The sequence below is a fragment of the Podarcis tiliguerta genome (assembly GCF_965153285.1).
Source record: "Podarcis tiliguerta genome assembly, chromosome: 4".
Taxonomy (NCBI): domain Eukaryota; kingdom Metazoa; phylum Chordata; class Lepidosauria; order Squamata; family Lacertidae; genus Podarcis; species Podarcis tiliguerta.
In genome coordinates this window covers 36,051,734-36,068,793 of record NC_139537.1, presented here as the reverse complement: position 1 = coordinate 36,068,793, position 17,060 = coordinate 36,051,734, and the positions used below count along the sequence as shown (strand labels likewise).

At 43.9% G+C, this 17,060-nt stretch overlaps 1 protein-coding gene across 5 annotated transcripts in view; it reads left to right on the top strand.

The window, feature by feature from the left end:
- The window catches only part of MORC1 (MORC family CW-type zinc finger 1), a 45,645-nt gene that overhangs the window by 8,454 nt on the left and 20,131 nt on the right, over positions 1–17,060 (top strand). For all 5 annotated transcript variants that reach the window (XM_083438321.1, XM_083438323.1, XM_083438320.1 and 2 more), the window contains 9 exons: positions 92–160; positions 5,548–5,635; positions 6,468–6,576; positions 6,879–7,038; positions 8,560–8,665; positions 10,344–10,469; positions 11,040–11,119; positions 13,431–13,504; positions 15,841–15,905. In XM_083438321.1, coding sequence (XP_083294447.1) covers positions 92–160; positions 5,548–5,635; positions 6,468–6,576; positions 6,879–7,038; positions 8,560–8,665; positions 10,344–10,469; positions 11,040–11,119; positions 13,431–13,504; positions 15,841–15,905 — 877 coding nt within the window. The remainder of the gene's footprint in view (positions 1–91; positions 161–5,547; positions 5,636–6,467; positions 6,577–6,878; positions 7,039–8,559; positions 8,666–10,343; positions 10,470–11,039; positions 11,120–13,430; positions 13,505–15,840; positions 15,906–17,060) is intronic.

The following is a 17,060-nucleotide window of genomic DNA, read 5'->3' as shown; positions in this document are numbered from 1 at the left end:
TGTTTGTTCTTCTACAAACCTTCTTACCAATGTATGGTTTCCAAATATTTATTAAGAGCTGTTTCCTTTTTTTCCATACTTTGTTTTGCAGTGAATAATGAGGACCTGCAAGGAGGATTTCTGCTGTGCCTTTTGGACAATGGATGTGGCATGACTCCTCGTGAGTTAATACTCCTGTATTCGTTTAACTGAGTGTTTGGGTGCTAGGACAGTGTCATTCTAGGGCTCAGGAGGCCCATATTCAAAGCCACACACAGCCACGAAACTCACTGGGCCACACGTACGCTCTTAGCCTACCTCACAGGATTGTTGTGTAAAATATAAATGCAATAAACTCCAGTACTTGAACAATAGAATTGGAAGGGACCCCAAGGGTCATCTTGTCCAACTCCCTGTGATTCATATATGAAGACCCATACATGTGAAGGAACTAAGCCATGCAACTAACCTTGGTACCAGTTCTGTCCTCAAATGTCCAGACATTGGCAATGGACCCGATATGTGCCATATCGGGTCTCCCGCTGATGTTATACATACTGTTATTGGGTCAGAAATTCTTCAAATAAGTTTATATTAGTTCCAAAGAACTGTTTTCATTGGAGTATTTGTGTACAGGACAGCTCAAGAGAAACTACTAGCACTGAGCCAGAAATTTCTCCTGTGTTTTTTTCCCAACCGTTCTCCATCAGTTAACTTGGAAAGAAATTGCCTTCAAAAATTATCCAAGCAGAGAATTTTGGTGAAATTCACATGAGTGGAGTGCAGGTTTTTTGACGCTTTCACCTTACTTCTAAGGTGGCTAGGGAGTTGTTTGTGAGTGCCCTTCCTTTCATTTTTCAATTCTCACCAGTGGCCTGCACTCTGTAGCCTTTCTGGGTGCTAGTGCTTTCATCAAAGCCAAGGGGAAGGTAGACATCATGAGACAACTCCTCTTGTGGTGAGGAGGTTTCAGGTCAGGAAGCATGGGCAGCCATGGGCAGGGAGACTGCAGAGCGCTGGAGATCTGTTTACTGGATGAGGAAGAAAACACCCATCACCCTTAACCGCCTCACACTAATAAGATAAGCTCAACCACAGTTCTAAAGAAATCATCAAGTGCCTGGGAATGAGGCAGGGAAATGGAATCCTATTTTTCAAGTGAAGAAAGTCTTGGAGAATCTGCAGGACAGATTTTGGCACGATCCTGAGGATGCGTTCACATGGGACTGGTTTGGCGCACTTTAAAATGGAACCAGTAGCCTCGTGCCAGAGCATGTTTTTCAAATGTAGAAGGTCACAGGTTCAGTCCTCAGCATCACCAAGCAGGGTGGTGGAGGAGGCACTCAAAGTCTTTCTTAAAGCTTAGAGGCAAAGACACAAGGGTGGAATGGAAGGCACTGAATTGGTCTGGGCTGTTAAACTCGGAAACGCAATCCTTATCTCTTCCGCCCCATGTTGTTTTCCCAATCATCCAGTTGGGAAAGCTTGTCAAAACAAACCTATCTTTCCCCCCGGAAAGTACAGCTAGTGAGCACCTATTGTATCTTGACATGGAGGCTGATCCCGAACACAGAGGCCTGTTCTGAGTGGCCTTCTGATACTTTGAGGATGTCACCTATGGGGACTATAAGGGATAAGGCAGTCCTGTTCCTGAGCTGTATAGGGCCTTGTACATTAGTACCGAAGCCTTGAACTTGGGCTGGGACCAGATTGGCAGCCGGTGCAAACCTGCGAGCAAGTAGTCCCACAAGCAATGCAAAAAAAACCCATTCACCTCCCCTAAATAACCGCTTGTCGTTTTAGCTTTTCATATCTGCTCCACGTGGAGATAGGTTTCCAAGTGGAGAAAGTCAATAAGCTCAATTCTCTTTTTGTTTGCCTGGTGGCTTCCTTTTGCCAGGAGTCAACTGTTTTCTCCCCCTCTGGTGTCGTTAAGTACAAACAGCTTAATCAGTAAGAAGGGATCATGGCTGCTTGGAGCTGGTGCCAAGGAGATAACACGACGTCTGCCTCCTGCAGCTTAGGTTAACCAGCGCCTGAAATAGACTGTTCCCAGAACGTGCGTCTCAGGGGTTCTGAGAATCCCCTCTGGGCCAAATTAATTCTTTGAAACTTGGCGTGCAAACTTCCAGCGCGAAAGGAAGAAGGGCGACTTTGTACCTGCAGTGGCGAGCAGCAGGTGGGGCTGGTTCGTTGCGTAAAAAGCCGCTTGAAGCAGCTGCAAACAAGGGTGGAGGTTGGTATTTTTAGCTGCGTGAGGATGAGGAGACGGTGGTTCTATTTTCAGGCTTTGACAAACAGGTGCTCCAAGCTTGAGCTGAAAGTTTGAAGATTTTCTTTCCCTTTGATGGATGTGACGTTGTGTGCTGGTGTCTCCTTATTTACGCAGGCCACACTATTAACAGGACTGAAAAACGTCAGTCATATTAATAATAAAATAATAATTTATTATTTATACCTCGCCCATGTGGCTGGGTTTCCCCAGCCAGATGGGCAGCTTCCAACCAAATAATAAAAACAATACAGCGTCAGACATTAAAAACTTCCCTAAACTTCCCTAAACAGGGCCGCCTTCAGTTGTCTTTTAAAAGTAAAATAGTTGTTTATTGCCTTGACATCTGCTGAGAGGGCGTTCCACAGGGCAGGCGCCAAATTTGAGAAGGCCCTCTGCCTGGTTCCCTGTAACCTGGTTCGCTGGAGCTCAGTGTCCAGGCTGGATGATGGGGGTGGAGACACCCCTTCAGGTATACAGGACTGAGGCATCAGGAGGTTGTTTCTCTGTTCATCTTATTTCATTTATTATTTTCATTTACACCTTGCCTTTTCCCCTGAGAGGGACTCAAGGTAGCTTACAGCTAACATAGAAGCAGCTAAAAACATAGGGGGAAAGCCATCATTAAGTGGTAGGCAATTTTGTCTACTTTGGTTCCACCACAACCAGCAGCTTCTCCATCAATGCTGAGCTGGATAAGCATATTGGCAAGGCAGATACAGCAGTGACTTGCCTCTCCAAAAGGTATGGGGAAATGCAATGCTAACAAGATGAAGGTCTACCAGGCTTTTGTGTTGAGCATGCTGCGTTATGGAAATGAGTCGTGGGCAACTTACAACCATCAGTGCCTTCCACATGCTGTCAGGACGTTTTGGGGTATCACATTGGCAGGACAGGGTTTCAAAGATGTGCTCTCCCTAGCCCACATTCCCAGCACGTTCGCACTCCTGTCTCAACGATGTCTACACTGGCCTGGTCATGTCCACAGAATGGAAGATGGCAGGATCCCCAACATTTGTTCTCTTTATCTGGCGGTAGGAGAAGGAATATTAGTGCTGTGTACACACCATACGTTTAAAGCACATTGTTGTTGTTTAGTCGTGTCCAACTCTTCATGACCCCATGGACCAGAGCACACCAGGCACTTCTGTCTTCCACTGCCTCCCGCAGTTTGGTCAAACTCAGGCTGGTAGCTTCGAGAACACCGTCCAACCATCTCGTCCTCTGTCGTCTCCTTCTCCTTGTGCCCTCCATCTTTCCCAGCATCAGGGTCTTTTCCAGGGAGTCTTCTCTTCTCATGAGGTGGCCAAAGTATTGGAGCCTCAGCTTCAGGATCTGCCCTTCCAGTGAGCACTCAGGACTGATTTCCTGAAGAATGGAGAGGTTTGATCTTCTTGCAGTCCATGGGACTCTCAAGAGTCCTCCAGCACCATAATTCAAAAGCATCAATTCTTCGGCGATCAGCCTTCTCTATGGTCCAGCTCTCACTTCCATACATCACTACTGGGAAAACCATAGCTTTAACTATACGGATCTTTGTTGGCAAAGTGATGTCTCTGCTTTTTAAGATGCTGTCTAGGTTTGTCATTGCTTTTCTCCCAAGATTTCTCCCAAGATTCTTTGAGGAAAACTGTGCTTTTCTCCAAAAGCACATAGCTTCCCTCAAAGAATCCAGGGAACTGTGATTTACCCCCTACAGAACTATATTTCCCAGCACCCTTAAACACTATAGTTCCCAGTGTTTTTTGGCGGAAGGGAGGGGGAGTCCTTTGCTTTCAATGTATGGTGTGCAAGAGTTTTCTTGTCGAAGCACTGTGGAGAATTTCACACAAAAGATGCTTAAACTACTTCTGAATTTTCCACTCTTATTTATCAGATCACCACTGGTCTGCAGGTTAACATTTTTTCATCCTTCACCTGTACCACCCCATCATTCTGAAGCCTGAGAGAAACCACCACAGAGAGAGGGAGGCTAGCTGCCCTGTGGCAAAAAAATGAAATTCAATCATAGAACAAAAATCACAGAGGATCAGCAGCAAATCTCACAGCAATCATAGTCAGATAGTGCACATTTTAAAACCACATCCGTCGGCAGGAATAGGAGAAGCCACATCCGTCAAGGCCCCCTCAGCTGAAACAGCTGTATATTATAGATCCAGGAACTATCAGTCAAATTTATAACAGCTATTTCACACGCTGCACACCATAGAAACCATTTTCACAAGTTCAAAAGGGGATAAAATGTATTCTTTACATCGGTTGAGAAAGGGACCACGTTCTCCCATCAAATTGTTACTGTATGCAAACTATGAGCATTATTCAGTTAATAGCATAGCATATTTGCACCTAAACCAGGCAGAGGGCCTTCTTGGCGGTAGCGCCCTCCCTGTGGAATGCCCTCCCATCAGATGTCAAGGAGATAAAGAACTGCATGATTTTTAGAAGATGTCAGAAGGCAGCCCTGTATCGGGAAGTTTTTAACGTTTGACATTTGATTATGTTTTTATATTCTGCCAGAAGCCGCCCAGAGTGGCTGGGGAAACCCAGCCAGATGGGTGGGGTATAATTAATAAGATTACTGCTAGTATTACTACTGCTACTACAACTACTACAAAACCACAACACACAGTTCGGATGTTACGTTTATCCACACTGACAGCTATGCCATCCCTCCTTCTCCAGCAAGCTTTCCCTTGGGAGGTGAAGGAAGCCGTGACTGACTATTGCTAACAGCAGAGATCTTGTGCTGGAGGTTTAGTTGTTCAGAGGTATTCTTTGAACCCTAGAATTGTAGAGTTGGAAGAGACCTTGAGGGCCATTTAGCCCAACCCCCTGCAGTGCAAGCTTAGTATTGACACATACATTTATAAAATACATTGGTAGCGGTGAGCTATAAGAAACAAAGCTAAGAGCATTGAGGCGGCAGGTTGTGGTTTTGAATCTCACCTCTGCAACCAGCTTGATAGGCAGCCTTACGCAAGCTACGATCTGTCAGCCTCAGCTCACAGTGTGCAATTCCGGGGGCAAAAATACCAAAAGCTTGTAAAGCGGGAGTGGTGGACCTGTAGCCCTCCAGAAGTTGCAGGATGGCACCTCCTCCCATTATCCCTGATGACAGGCCATGCTGGCTTGGGCTGACGGGACTCCAAAAACACTTGAAGGTCCACAGGCTCCACATTTCTGCTGTGGAGAATAAAGCAAGCTAATAAATGTGACGGACTTTGATCTGTAAATAACAATAACAGTGAATTCTAGTGAGGGCCCTAGAGGGAAGCCTTATTACAAATCTGTTGCAGGAAAAACTGTGGATCTTGTGCACTTCGGAAGATCCTCTAAGCGGGACAGGCCTGACATGATTGGATGCTATGGCAACGGGCTTAAATCGTAAGAGTTCTTTGTTCTTTGTTGGTCAGACAGACACCCCTTTAATGGCAAGATTCAGAATTGTTAACTTTGTGCTGAATGAAAAACTGTTTCACGATCATGACCGTAAAGGTGATTTGGCTTGCATTATATATTTAAGTATTGGGATTGAGGGAACCTGTTTATTTGTTCTTACAGTCTTGCATATTGGTTTTCATTAAAAAAAATGGCTTGATGTAAAGTGCTTTACATCAAGGGAAACATATGCGTAAGAGTAGCAAAACAACCCCAACCCCAGTAACAATACTACTATGATTGAAATTGTATCCCGTCTTTCCACCAGATGGTGCTCAAGGTCAGCACTTTGCATTGTAACCGGAAGCAGACTGGTTGCCATTGTGTCTGCTGTAACAAAGGAGTCACATGGTCCCAATGACTGGCCCTCATCAATAATTTGTCTGCCACATTTACATTTTATTGCAGTGTTTCCTAGACTTGGGTGTCCAGCTGTTTTCAGACTATAATTCCCATCATCCCTGACCACTGGTCTTGCTAGCTAGGGATGATGGGAGTTGTAGTCCAAAAACAGCTGGAGACCCACGTTTGGGAAGCACTGTTTTATTAGATACCTTAAACGTATTAGAAGGGAATGGATTGTCAATGTATTTCCTAGTCCTCCATAGTGCAGACAGGAAGTAAAGAGAAACCTCAGGCTTGCTAGCTGATGGGAAATTCCTTTCTGCCTTCAGCACACCCACTTTGTCTATATTGCTGCCTATATTGCCCTAAAGGTGTTAACATCCAGACAATGCAGCTATTACAAAAATTGTATTCTCCTGTATCTTTACTATAGAGGATCCATGCGCATAGGGAAAGACTTAATATTATTCACCAAGGAAGAGAATACAATGACATGCCTCCTTTTGTCTCAGACGTTTTGTGAAACAGAAGGTCTCAGTGAGGTATGTCTGTCTTCTTGGTCATTTAAATATTTGTATCCTGCTCTGCCGATGATGTCATCAGGACCGGAACTTCTGGGGCGGGACTTCCTGGAATGGAACATCATTAATAAAACTCAAAATGCTGCTGGTATTTGATACAGGGTGTGCTATTCATACTACTATCAGCACCATCATCTTTGGCACTGGGAGTTAGAAAAGGAATCAAACAACACTGTCTCAAATTACCTGTTCAGATGTGATAGGTGTGAGTGAAGGAGAATATCCCTGATTTGGGTCCACTCTCATTTTGTTTTCCTTTACAGGTTATAGTCCCAATTCTTTCATGGTCAAGTCGTACAAGAGAGCCAATAATAGACAATCCAGAGACGTTTGCTATACAGTTGTCCATAATTTACAAATACTCACCTTTTAAGAATAATGCTGAACTGGTGAAGCAGTTTGATGCCATTTATGGAAAAACAGGTGACTTTATTATCCCTGAAAGTTCTAATTAACCAGTGCATTATAATTAGCATTTTGAGGAGTGCCAGGGGTTTTGTTTTATGCTGGGTGCCCCCCTCCCCTGAATAATTTTGGATCTTTGTTCATCAGTTGGCTCCTCTCACATGAATGAGATACAAACAAATTATTCTCTACCACCTCCCCCCCCAGTAAAGGCAGCGTTCTCTTGACTCCATAAGAGCCCCACTAGACAAAAGATCCATCTCGTTCCACATTTTGTTCCCTCAGTAGCTAAGCAGATGACTACGAGAATCTCACAATCAGGACACAAGGGCAATGGCTCTCTCCAGTTCTTCCCAAGCCACTGGCATTCAGGGGCATGCTGTCTATGATCTGATGATAGTACACAGCCACCAGGAGTATTAGCCATTGATAGACTTGTCCGTTTGGAGAGTCCCCAAAACGATTTAATCCCACCTAGACTTATGACAAAGTATTGTTGCGTGCCACCCCAATCCCTCAGTGCAAGATTTCAGGGGGTTTCAGGCGCTTACCAGGGTTTGTGTTTCTTTTGGAAATGAGGCACAGAAGAGACATCTGTAACCCGAGATACCACTGTATATACAACCTGAGCCTGTGATGGAAGGGCTCACAGCATCAACACCCCAGGAGGGTCTTTCCAGCAGAAATCAAGCATGGCGCTCTCTCCCTTTCTCTCTGCCTTTCCAGTCTGTAGCTTTGCTTCTATCTCAGATAACTCAACTCTCTTTTGTCTTTCTAAGTAACAGGCAGATGAGGGAAAGGGGCCCATTCCTTTGTCACTCCCTTTGTTACCTTATACCGTGGGATAAGTATTTTCGGGTTGCACTCTGCAGCGACCCGGAAGTAACGGAGCGCGATACTTTTGGGTTTTGCCGCGGTCAAAATGACGTCACACGCATGTGCGGAAGCAGCGAAACGCGACCCGCGCACGCACGGATGCGGATTGCGTTTGCTTCAGGATGCAAACGGGGCTCTGGAACGGATCCCGTTCGCATCCCTAGGTACCACTGTACAGTGGTACCTCAGGTTACATACGCTTCAGGTTACAGACTCTGCTAACCCAGAAATAGTGCTTTAGGTTAAGAACTTTGCTTCAGGATGAGAACAGAAATTATGCTCCGGCGGCATGGCAGCAGCAGGAGGCCCCTTTAGCTAAAGTGGTGCTTCAGGTTAAGAACAGTTTCAGGTTAAGAACGGAGCTCCGGAACGAATTAAGTACTTAACCCGAGGTACCACTGTACTCCCATATTTAGCAGGCTATTACCAGGCTGTCTTGGCTATTGTAGGCATTGGAAAGGTCTCTGCCTACAACCTACTCCCCACCTCCCCAAACTCTTAACAATATATTAATCTGGGGAGAGCGGGAAGTCTAGTCTCGTGACTGGACCCCAGTTTGCTTAACTGCAATTATCCATTGTACTGTTGCTTCTCTTCTACTTTAATTGGCATAAGAATTATAAAACTGATATTTCAGTAATAGATTTTAACCTTCACATGTAGGAACCTTGCTGGTAATATACAATCTGAAACTCACACACAGTTTTGAGCCAGAACTTGATATCCTAACAGATGAGGAGGATATGTTGCTTGCTGCGGCACCCGAGAAGTAAGTTTCATGGTCATTTTCTGATTTTATGTTATACTTTAATGCTGTGGACATTTTGTGAGTAGCTTAGAGACTCTTTATAGAGTAAGCAAACAATACGTTGAATGGACAAAGGGTATGAATAAAAATATATATTTGGAAGATGCTGCTTGCAAACAATCCATTTTGCTTGGACACTAGAAATCAAAGAATGTGCTTACAATGTGTTGGTGAATGGAATTTAACACCTGCTTTAATTTTGTAAGGGTGTACTTCGAATCCCAAATTCTTCCATGTATTCCCCATGACAGACAAATTCTAATGGATTAAGAGCAGAAAGAGAGAGAATAGGAGTGCAAACCTATCTCTGTGTAAAAGGTAAAGGTAAAGGGACCCCTGACCATTAGGTCCAGTCGTGGCCGACTCTGGGGTTGTGGCGCTCATCTCGCTTTATTGGCCGAGGGAGCTGGCGTACAGCTTCCGGGTCATGTGGCCAGCATGGCTAAGCCACTTCTGGCGAACCAGAGCAGTGCACAGAAATGGCGTTTACCTTCCCGCTGGAGTGGTACCTATTTATCTACTTGCACTTTGACGTGCTTTCGAACTACTAGGTTGGCAGGAGCAGGGACCAAGCAACGGGAGCTCAGCCCGTTGCAGGGATTCGAACCGCCGACCTTCTGATAGGCAAACACGCGTCCCTCTGTGAGTAAATCCCATTGTGTTCAGTGGAGCTTACAGCCAGGAAAGTGTGCATGGGATTGCACCCTAAAAGAAGCTTCAAACAATGGATGTGATTCAGCTCACTGTTTGTGTGCACAGAGAGGGGGTGTTGATGCCTCTGTGCTTGCCAAGAAGGCCCAGTCAACTTGTGCCCCCTGGGTTCTCCAGTGGCTAGATGTGGGTTCTCCAGTGGCCAGGTGTAACATTCTGTTTGACTTGATGCTCTCTCTCTCCCCGCCCACATTCCTCAACCTAGTATGCATATTAAGGGACCGCAATCTTTATTGTACAAGCAATCCTTGATTTACACAGGGGTTACATTACGGATCCCTCCATGCACTCGCAGGGCTCATGTAAAACATTCTGTCCCACCCCCATTCCACCCTTTTAGTGACGTTTTCAGGTCATTTCCGGGTTCTGCACCATGCGCGTAATCACTCATCAATTGGATGTGCATAAATTGGTCATTGCCTATATAACGCCCCCAAGGGAGCTGTGCTGGCGTGAAGATAGCACAAAGACATGGCTCTGTTTTTACCCAGGTGTAAGGTCATGCTTCCTATAGCAATACAGTGCAGATTCAACATACAAAGATCAAGTGCTAATTCACAATAGTATTTGCCACATTTTAATTATATCCTGCTCTTCCTTGAGAAATACTAAAGCAGCTGACATGGGACTCCCGGCGAACCAATGAGCAGACCTTTATCTCTAGTTGGGTCTATTTAACTCGGTATTTAAATTCTTCCCTGGAAGGTGGGTAGAATCGCCAGCATTAAAAGTTTTAGAAAGTTGGTTTAATTTCACACTAAAGAATTGTATTGCACCTTGAAAGGCTTCAAGAGCACTTAAGTGAGAACATGTTTTGAGTTTGTTTGTTTTTTGTTCAAGTGGATTACGTGCCCAATTTCCTCTATCCACCAGAGTTCTCCCTTTGTGAGCCTAAAATTATTCTGCCTTAAACACTTTTCTGTGTCAGCCTTCCAGAACGACAGTCGCTGAGAGCCTACACAGCTATATTGTACTTAGAGCCACGAATGAAGATATTCATTCAAGCCAAGGAAGTAAAAACCAAGCGTTTGCCACATTGCTTTTACAGACCCAGGTGAGCCAGCTTTTCCTAAGACTGTTATAAAGCCAGATATTTAAATTTCCAAAGCAGTGTGCTTGAAAGCATTAGCTTTTCTCTCTTTTTGGCCATGGAGAGAAATTGACTTTGATGGCGGAGCAATTTGTAATCTAAGCCAAGTTCAAATCACACTGGCAGGCTGGACTGCGGAAAAGGTAATCAGCTGTGACCAAACACTTTGACCCAGAACAAAGAACACTTTACATAAGATAATCACCGAACTGCGGGGAGGGGGGAGGTGTTGTTTGTTTTTCTGTGGATGTTTTCACTTGAGTGAAAGTTGCTCAGGCAGCTCTGTAAAGGTGCCACTAAATGATTATAGGCCACTTTTAGAGGTCCTTTTTTAATGGACTCCTAATCTTATAATGTGTAATATGCATTTGAAGTACGGTTTAACAAGCTGAATGAATGTTCTGATACAAGTTCCAGCATTCCAGTCCTTGCCATTCCCATCTGCAAAATGGAAATAGTAGGGGTCAACTTCATTGTGTTATTATAACAATTTGTCTTTCATATGGCATGACTGTGTTTTTCTTGTCTTCACAGGATGTATCCATACATATCATCTTCGTTCAAACACGTTGCTAGAAATGAACTGCAAAAGGCAGAAATGGATGTGAAGGCTGGTAGGCATTGTCCCGTAACTTTAATAGTTTTAATACTAAGTGCTCTCTAAGCGGTTGCTAGCATTGTTTGTAAAGGGATGCTTTTGCGCATCACTTCTGATTTTGCTTCGCAGCAAATAATTTCTGGCATCTGTGGAGCAAATCTAGTTATGCATCTCTTTCCCATTGCGGGATGACTTTTGCCGTTGCACTTGGTGGACCACCAGTTGAATAGGTACAACAACGGGTTTAGTTCACAAAGAATGATGTAGGTATCATATTTTGGATAGCCTGGGGAAAAAACTGGGTTGTATCCAGTGCCCGTCATTCCATGCACACAACAGGCTTCCATTTTTGCAATTAAACTCATCCTCAAAATCTGCTCCAGAAAACCAAATTCTGATGGAATTAAGCACTTCTGGGATTTGTGTTCAGAGACGAGGGAGGAGATCACTTGGACTACAGAATGCTAAAGTAAGTGGAATGGGGAAGTTGAAGGGAGCGTCAGATGTCAATCAGATGGTGGGATTTCTATCATTTGGAAGAGGGTGGAGGATATAGGTGACTGCCTGCCTGCATTCATCCTAGACTTTGAATTTGTTTTCATTGTTCCTCAGATAAAGAGACTAAGGACTCAGCTATACAGCTGCAAATAAAATGTTTAAAGTGTGTTTCAAGTGCAATATACAATGTGACACTAGATGGCAATGGTGTGGTTTATGGAAAATTCAACATATTTTTTTAAAAAACGCTTTAAAAAAGCATTTTCATAATATTTTTATATGTGTGTAGATTCCACCTATGTCCCTGGTAAATCTTGGATAATCATCAGTGAAGGTTTGAACATCTACCTGAAACCTGCACCTTCACTTTTAACTGTTAATGATTTCTTGCTGTGCTGTTGGAGGCAGCGCGCCTCTGAATGGGAGGGGTTTTCTAGGTAGCCCCACCCTCACCCTTGGAAGCCTTGCAAATGGCTGCAGGAGAGGGCTAATGAGCAACATCCCGGAAGGGGTGTTTCTAGGACGAAGGTGAAACTGTGAAGCTTCCTTGTTTATTTTTGCTATTGGGTGCTGCGTTTTGTTTAAGTACAGTGGTACCTCGGGTTACATACGCTTCAGGTTACACACTCCACTAACCCAGAAATAGTGCTTCAGGTTAAGAACTTTGCTTCAGGATAAGAACAAAAATTGGGCTCCGGCGGCGCAGCAGCAGAGGGAGGTCCCATTAGCTAAAGTGGTGCTTCAGGTTAAGAACAGTTTCAGATTAAGAACGGACCTCCAGAACGAATTAAGTACTTAGCCCGAGGTACCACTGTAATCATGTTATATTTATAGTATTGAAGTGTGGCCTTTTTTGTACTTTACTATACTTGCTACGTTATGAAATAGTTACTATGTTATGGTTTTGCAACGTTGCTGTGAAATTGCTTTTGTAGTGTTTGTTTGAAATGCCTTCTTGTTTTCTTTCTTGTTGAGCATGATTTTTATTTTTTTATTTTGGTGGGGAAGCAGCGTACCAATAAAATGAATGAATGACTGCCAGTCGCTGGGAACCACAGGAGTGGGAGAGCACTGTTGTGCTCAAGTCCTGTGTTTGGGTTTCCCAATAAGCATCTGGGTGACAACTTTGAGAACAGGACGCTGGGCTAGACAGGCTACTGGCCTGATCCTGCATGTTCTTAGAACTGTGACACCACAGCAAGTGCCGAGTACAAATATCGCTGCATGTTGAGGAAAATTGGTAGATAATTCCCTCATACTACTGGAATGCAAAAGTGGCGGATTTAAGAATTGCCTTGAGTAAAGCTGCATGGAGTTGCATTTGAAAAATAGTACTGTCATGAAATGAATGGGAAGATTTAAATTGCAAGTTTTCTACAGTCTCTGACACCTCTCCCCGCCCCCCCTGCCCCACGCCACTTTTCAATTGGGCCTACCTAGATGCCTTCAGAAGTTGACCCCGTTCTACAGACAGAGTCAGCAAATTTATTATGGCACTTATGCTACTAAAGTTAAATTTATTATGATGATATGCTAATAAAGTTAACAAATTTATTATGGCATATATGCTTTTGGTCGATTTATTCAGATGCATGAAGCATTATCTAGAGTTAAAGAGTTTTATGTACAGATGGCTGGGGGGATGAGAGGAGGGGATTGTAAACAGGGAGGTCAGAAAGGAAATAAAGGAAATTAAACCTGAGCTTGTTTAATGCCAAGGTGCCAAACAGAGTTTTGCTTAATGGTGTGTTGCATTCTTCCTGTGTGTGGCAGATGGGGTTAGTTTCTCTCCTGCGTGGTTTAACAGGTGCCTTTGCTTATACTTATAGCTGAAGATGCTGTGAAAGAAGCCAAGTTCACATTACAGCAGTCACAGGACTCCCTCTTCCAGGAAAAACTTGAGGTATAGTAACAAGGATAAAAATGTTTGAGATATTTAGGGTGTGCTGCTATTTCCTCCCCCGCCCACCCAAAGCACACAGTCTTACCTGGGAAATCTCCAGGGGAATTGAATGAAAGCTGTGCAAGAACGTGAACACAACCACCTTTAGGGGCAGACTTTAGTAACTATGGCCAAATCCAGGCTGGGAAAGTATATCTTCTGCCTCAGGGTTCCTGAGAATGAGGGGTTGGAGCAAGAAATGAAAGAAGCTGCAAAGGCTAGGCTGCTCGTAGTAAGAACCTGGCCAATCCAGAGTGTTCAAGCTTCCTACCTGTCGTAGGGGCTGATGTTGCAAAACCTTGTTCCTTTCTGGACCTGAAGAAGAGGGCTCTGATACACAGTCCATGATGTTACTTGAAGATCCACCCTACCCTATGTATGCCACTTCAGTTTGCAGAATGGGCACTTGGACATGCACCACCCAATGTTCGTACTTATAAGGAATCAATCTCTTAGGGTTGCAAGGATCTGCATTCTGGAACTTCCAGCCTGTGCACATCAGGCAGGCTCCTTCGCTGTTCTGTTTTTGGTTCCTGCTAAAAAAAAAACCCACATTTTTGTTTTGGCAAACCTAACCAGATATGTAGAGTTGATGCACATTTTAATATGTACATATGTGTTATAATAGGGATGTGGGTGGCGCTGTGGGTTAAACCACAGAGCCTAGGACTTGCTGATCAGAAGGTCAGCGGTTCGAATCCCTGCAACAGGGTTAGCTCCCATTGCTCGGTCCCTGCTCCTGCTCCTTCGAAAGCACGTCAAAGTGCAAGTAGATAAATAGGTACCGCTCCGGCGGGAAGGTAAACAGCGTTTCCGTGTGCTGCTCTGGTTCGCCAGAAGCGGCTTAGTCATGCTGGCCACATGACCCAGAAGCTGTATGCCAGCTCCCTTGGCCAATAAAGCGAGATGAGTGCCACAACCCCAGAGTTGGCCACGACTGGACCTAATGGTCAGGGGTCCCTTTACCTTTACCTATGTGTTATAATGAATATTTTTAACTGCTGGTTTTATTTATATTTTGTGAATAACCTTACAAATGTTAAATAATTAATTTTTAAGGTTAATTTATTCTTAACTCTGACTTTTACTGATGCATTTTAATGCATAATTTATTTCATGTAAACCACTTCCAGGTTTTTAAAATTAAGCAGAATCTCTAATACCGATCCACTGCATTTCACTGGCCTTGAGTAGGGTGATTTCCCAGTGAATTGTGTCTAAAGTCCGTGCTTTATTTCACAAGCCGCTTTTATTGGCCCACAACTGCCAGTGTAGAGTGTCAACTTTTTCCACATTTGGCTGTGTTACTTGGATAGACTTAAAAGATAATTGCTCAGAAATATAGGCCATGCACGGTGTTAATGCTAGGCTTTTGAAAGTTTTGCCTAGCATGACCTTTAAACAGTGGGGAAGATTTTCCAATCCTGTTAATTGCCTATTTACTATTGCTGAGGACTCTTAAAGTCGTTATTAAGCTGCATTGGCTTCAGATTCAATTATTTCCTAAAGAGTGTTTAGAAGGCACTTTCCACTTCAGAAGACTTTCAATGTGATAATTATGTAGACTAATTGCACCTGCACAAATTATCATTTATATTCATAGGAACGCTCACTATTATACTAATCCCCATTATACTGATTTACAAGCCTTCCACAACTATCACTGTGATTAATGCTTTGAATGCACCACCTAAATATTTGCATGGTGTGAAAAGTGTGCTAGGTGCTGTACATAAATAAACGTGACACAGTCCAAGGCAAGGCAATTTAACTACTTACTTCTAAGCCCTATTCAGATATCCGTTTCCACAAAGTCTCCATAATTTAACTACAGAACTCGCTCCCGCAGGAGGCAGTGCTAGGTGGCTTTAAAAGAGAATTAGACAAAATTCATGAAGGAGAAGGCTATTGATTTCTACTAACCTTATGACCCACCAGAGGTATGCACCCACCTTGCGAGAACCTGAGAGAATGTTGTGGCGCTTGACAGAAAATAAGGTTGTCGAACCCCGAAGGAACGCGATGGAGTTGTAATCCAAGAGTTTCCAATAAACAAGTGTAACACAAAAAAGAATGCTTATATGTAGGATAAAGTGTGGTGTCGAGAGCCAGACTAGGATCTAGAAGACCAGGATTAAGCAAGGGGGGGGCCACGTACACCCCCTTGAGTTCCTATGCAAAAAGGGTGAGATGTAAATGAAACAGATAAATAACCTCTGGGAGGATCCTAGAATACAATATGTGCTCAGAGTAACTTATTCTACTGCTCTTTCCTTTTTGGTGATGGGGGTACTCAGCTCGCATTAAAGGACGCAATGGAGAATGAAAAGAAAATGAGGGAAACATTGAAAGACAAGCAGAGGCAAGTTAAATGAGACTGTGGTTTACTTTGGGTGAAATGGTCATGCGAGAGAGGGAAAGGGGAACGAGTGCAAAAGAAAAAGAAAAAGCCTTGCCTGCCTAAAATGACCAATCGTAGTTGAAGCATGGGCACCTGTGGGTGCTATATATTCCTGGCATTATGTTTTCAGTTCTGTAGGCATTGAAACATTTCTGAGAGTTTACCCCCGTTGTTCAAACTTTACCTTGTAAAGAAAAAAGGACAGCCTCTTTCTAACACTGAAAGCCACTGTTCAATATGGGTCCTATGAAGAATGGGGCTAATAGTCAGTGCTGGATCACTTGGGAAAACGTTTTTCAGCAAGCCATAGTGTCAGGTGAAGGGTTTCTCTTTGCCCACGTGGTTTGAAATCGAACCACACAGGCAAAGGGACGTGGCTTTGTAGGCGCTGGCGATCAGGGAGTTGCAACTTTGCTTGCACCAGACCTGGTGTCATGTATGATGTCAGATGTATGTCAAGTGGGTGTGGCTTGGACAAAACTGCTCTACGTGCCAGATGGAGAGGCTTCCCAGGCCTAACTAGGCCCAGAAGCTGGAGCATCCTCACTGCTGTTGTAAAGAAAAGGGAAAAACAAAGGAGCATTGTATATTTCAAGAAGTATCACACCATTTGAAGCAGCCGTGGCTTTCCCCAAAGACTGCTGAGAACTGTAGTTTGTTACAATTGCTGATAGTTGTTAGGAAGCCTCTGTTCCCTTCCCAGAGCTACCGTTCCCAGAGTTCTATGGGAAGAGGGATTGATGTTAAATGACTGAGAATCGTATCTCTGTGAGGGGAACAATTCTCAGCACCCTTAACAAACTACAGGTCTCAGGATTCGTTGAGGGAAGCCATGACAGTTTAAAGTGGTATGATACTGCTTTAAACGTATAGTGCAGATGGGGCCATCGTCTCAGTAGTGTGGTTTGTAGTTCTAATAGGAACACCAACCTAGTGCAATTAAAACTTCTGCATTTGAGGCAATTTGCGAAATCATTGTGGAGTCATACAGTGAAACCTATCCATGCCTACTTCAGAATAATTAATTATGAGTTCAGTGGTGCTTGCTGAAGGCTCATTAGAAATGTTGAAAATTGCTCATGAGCCATACTTCTAAAACATAGAATGAATATCTGT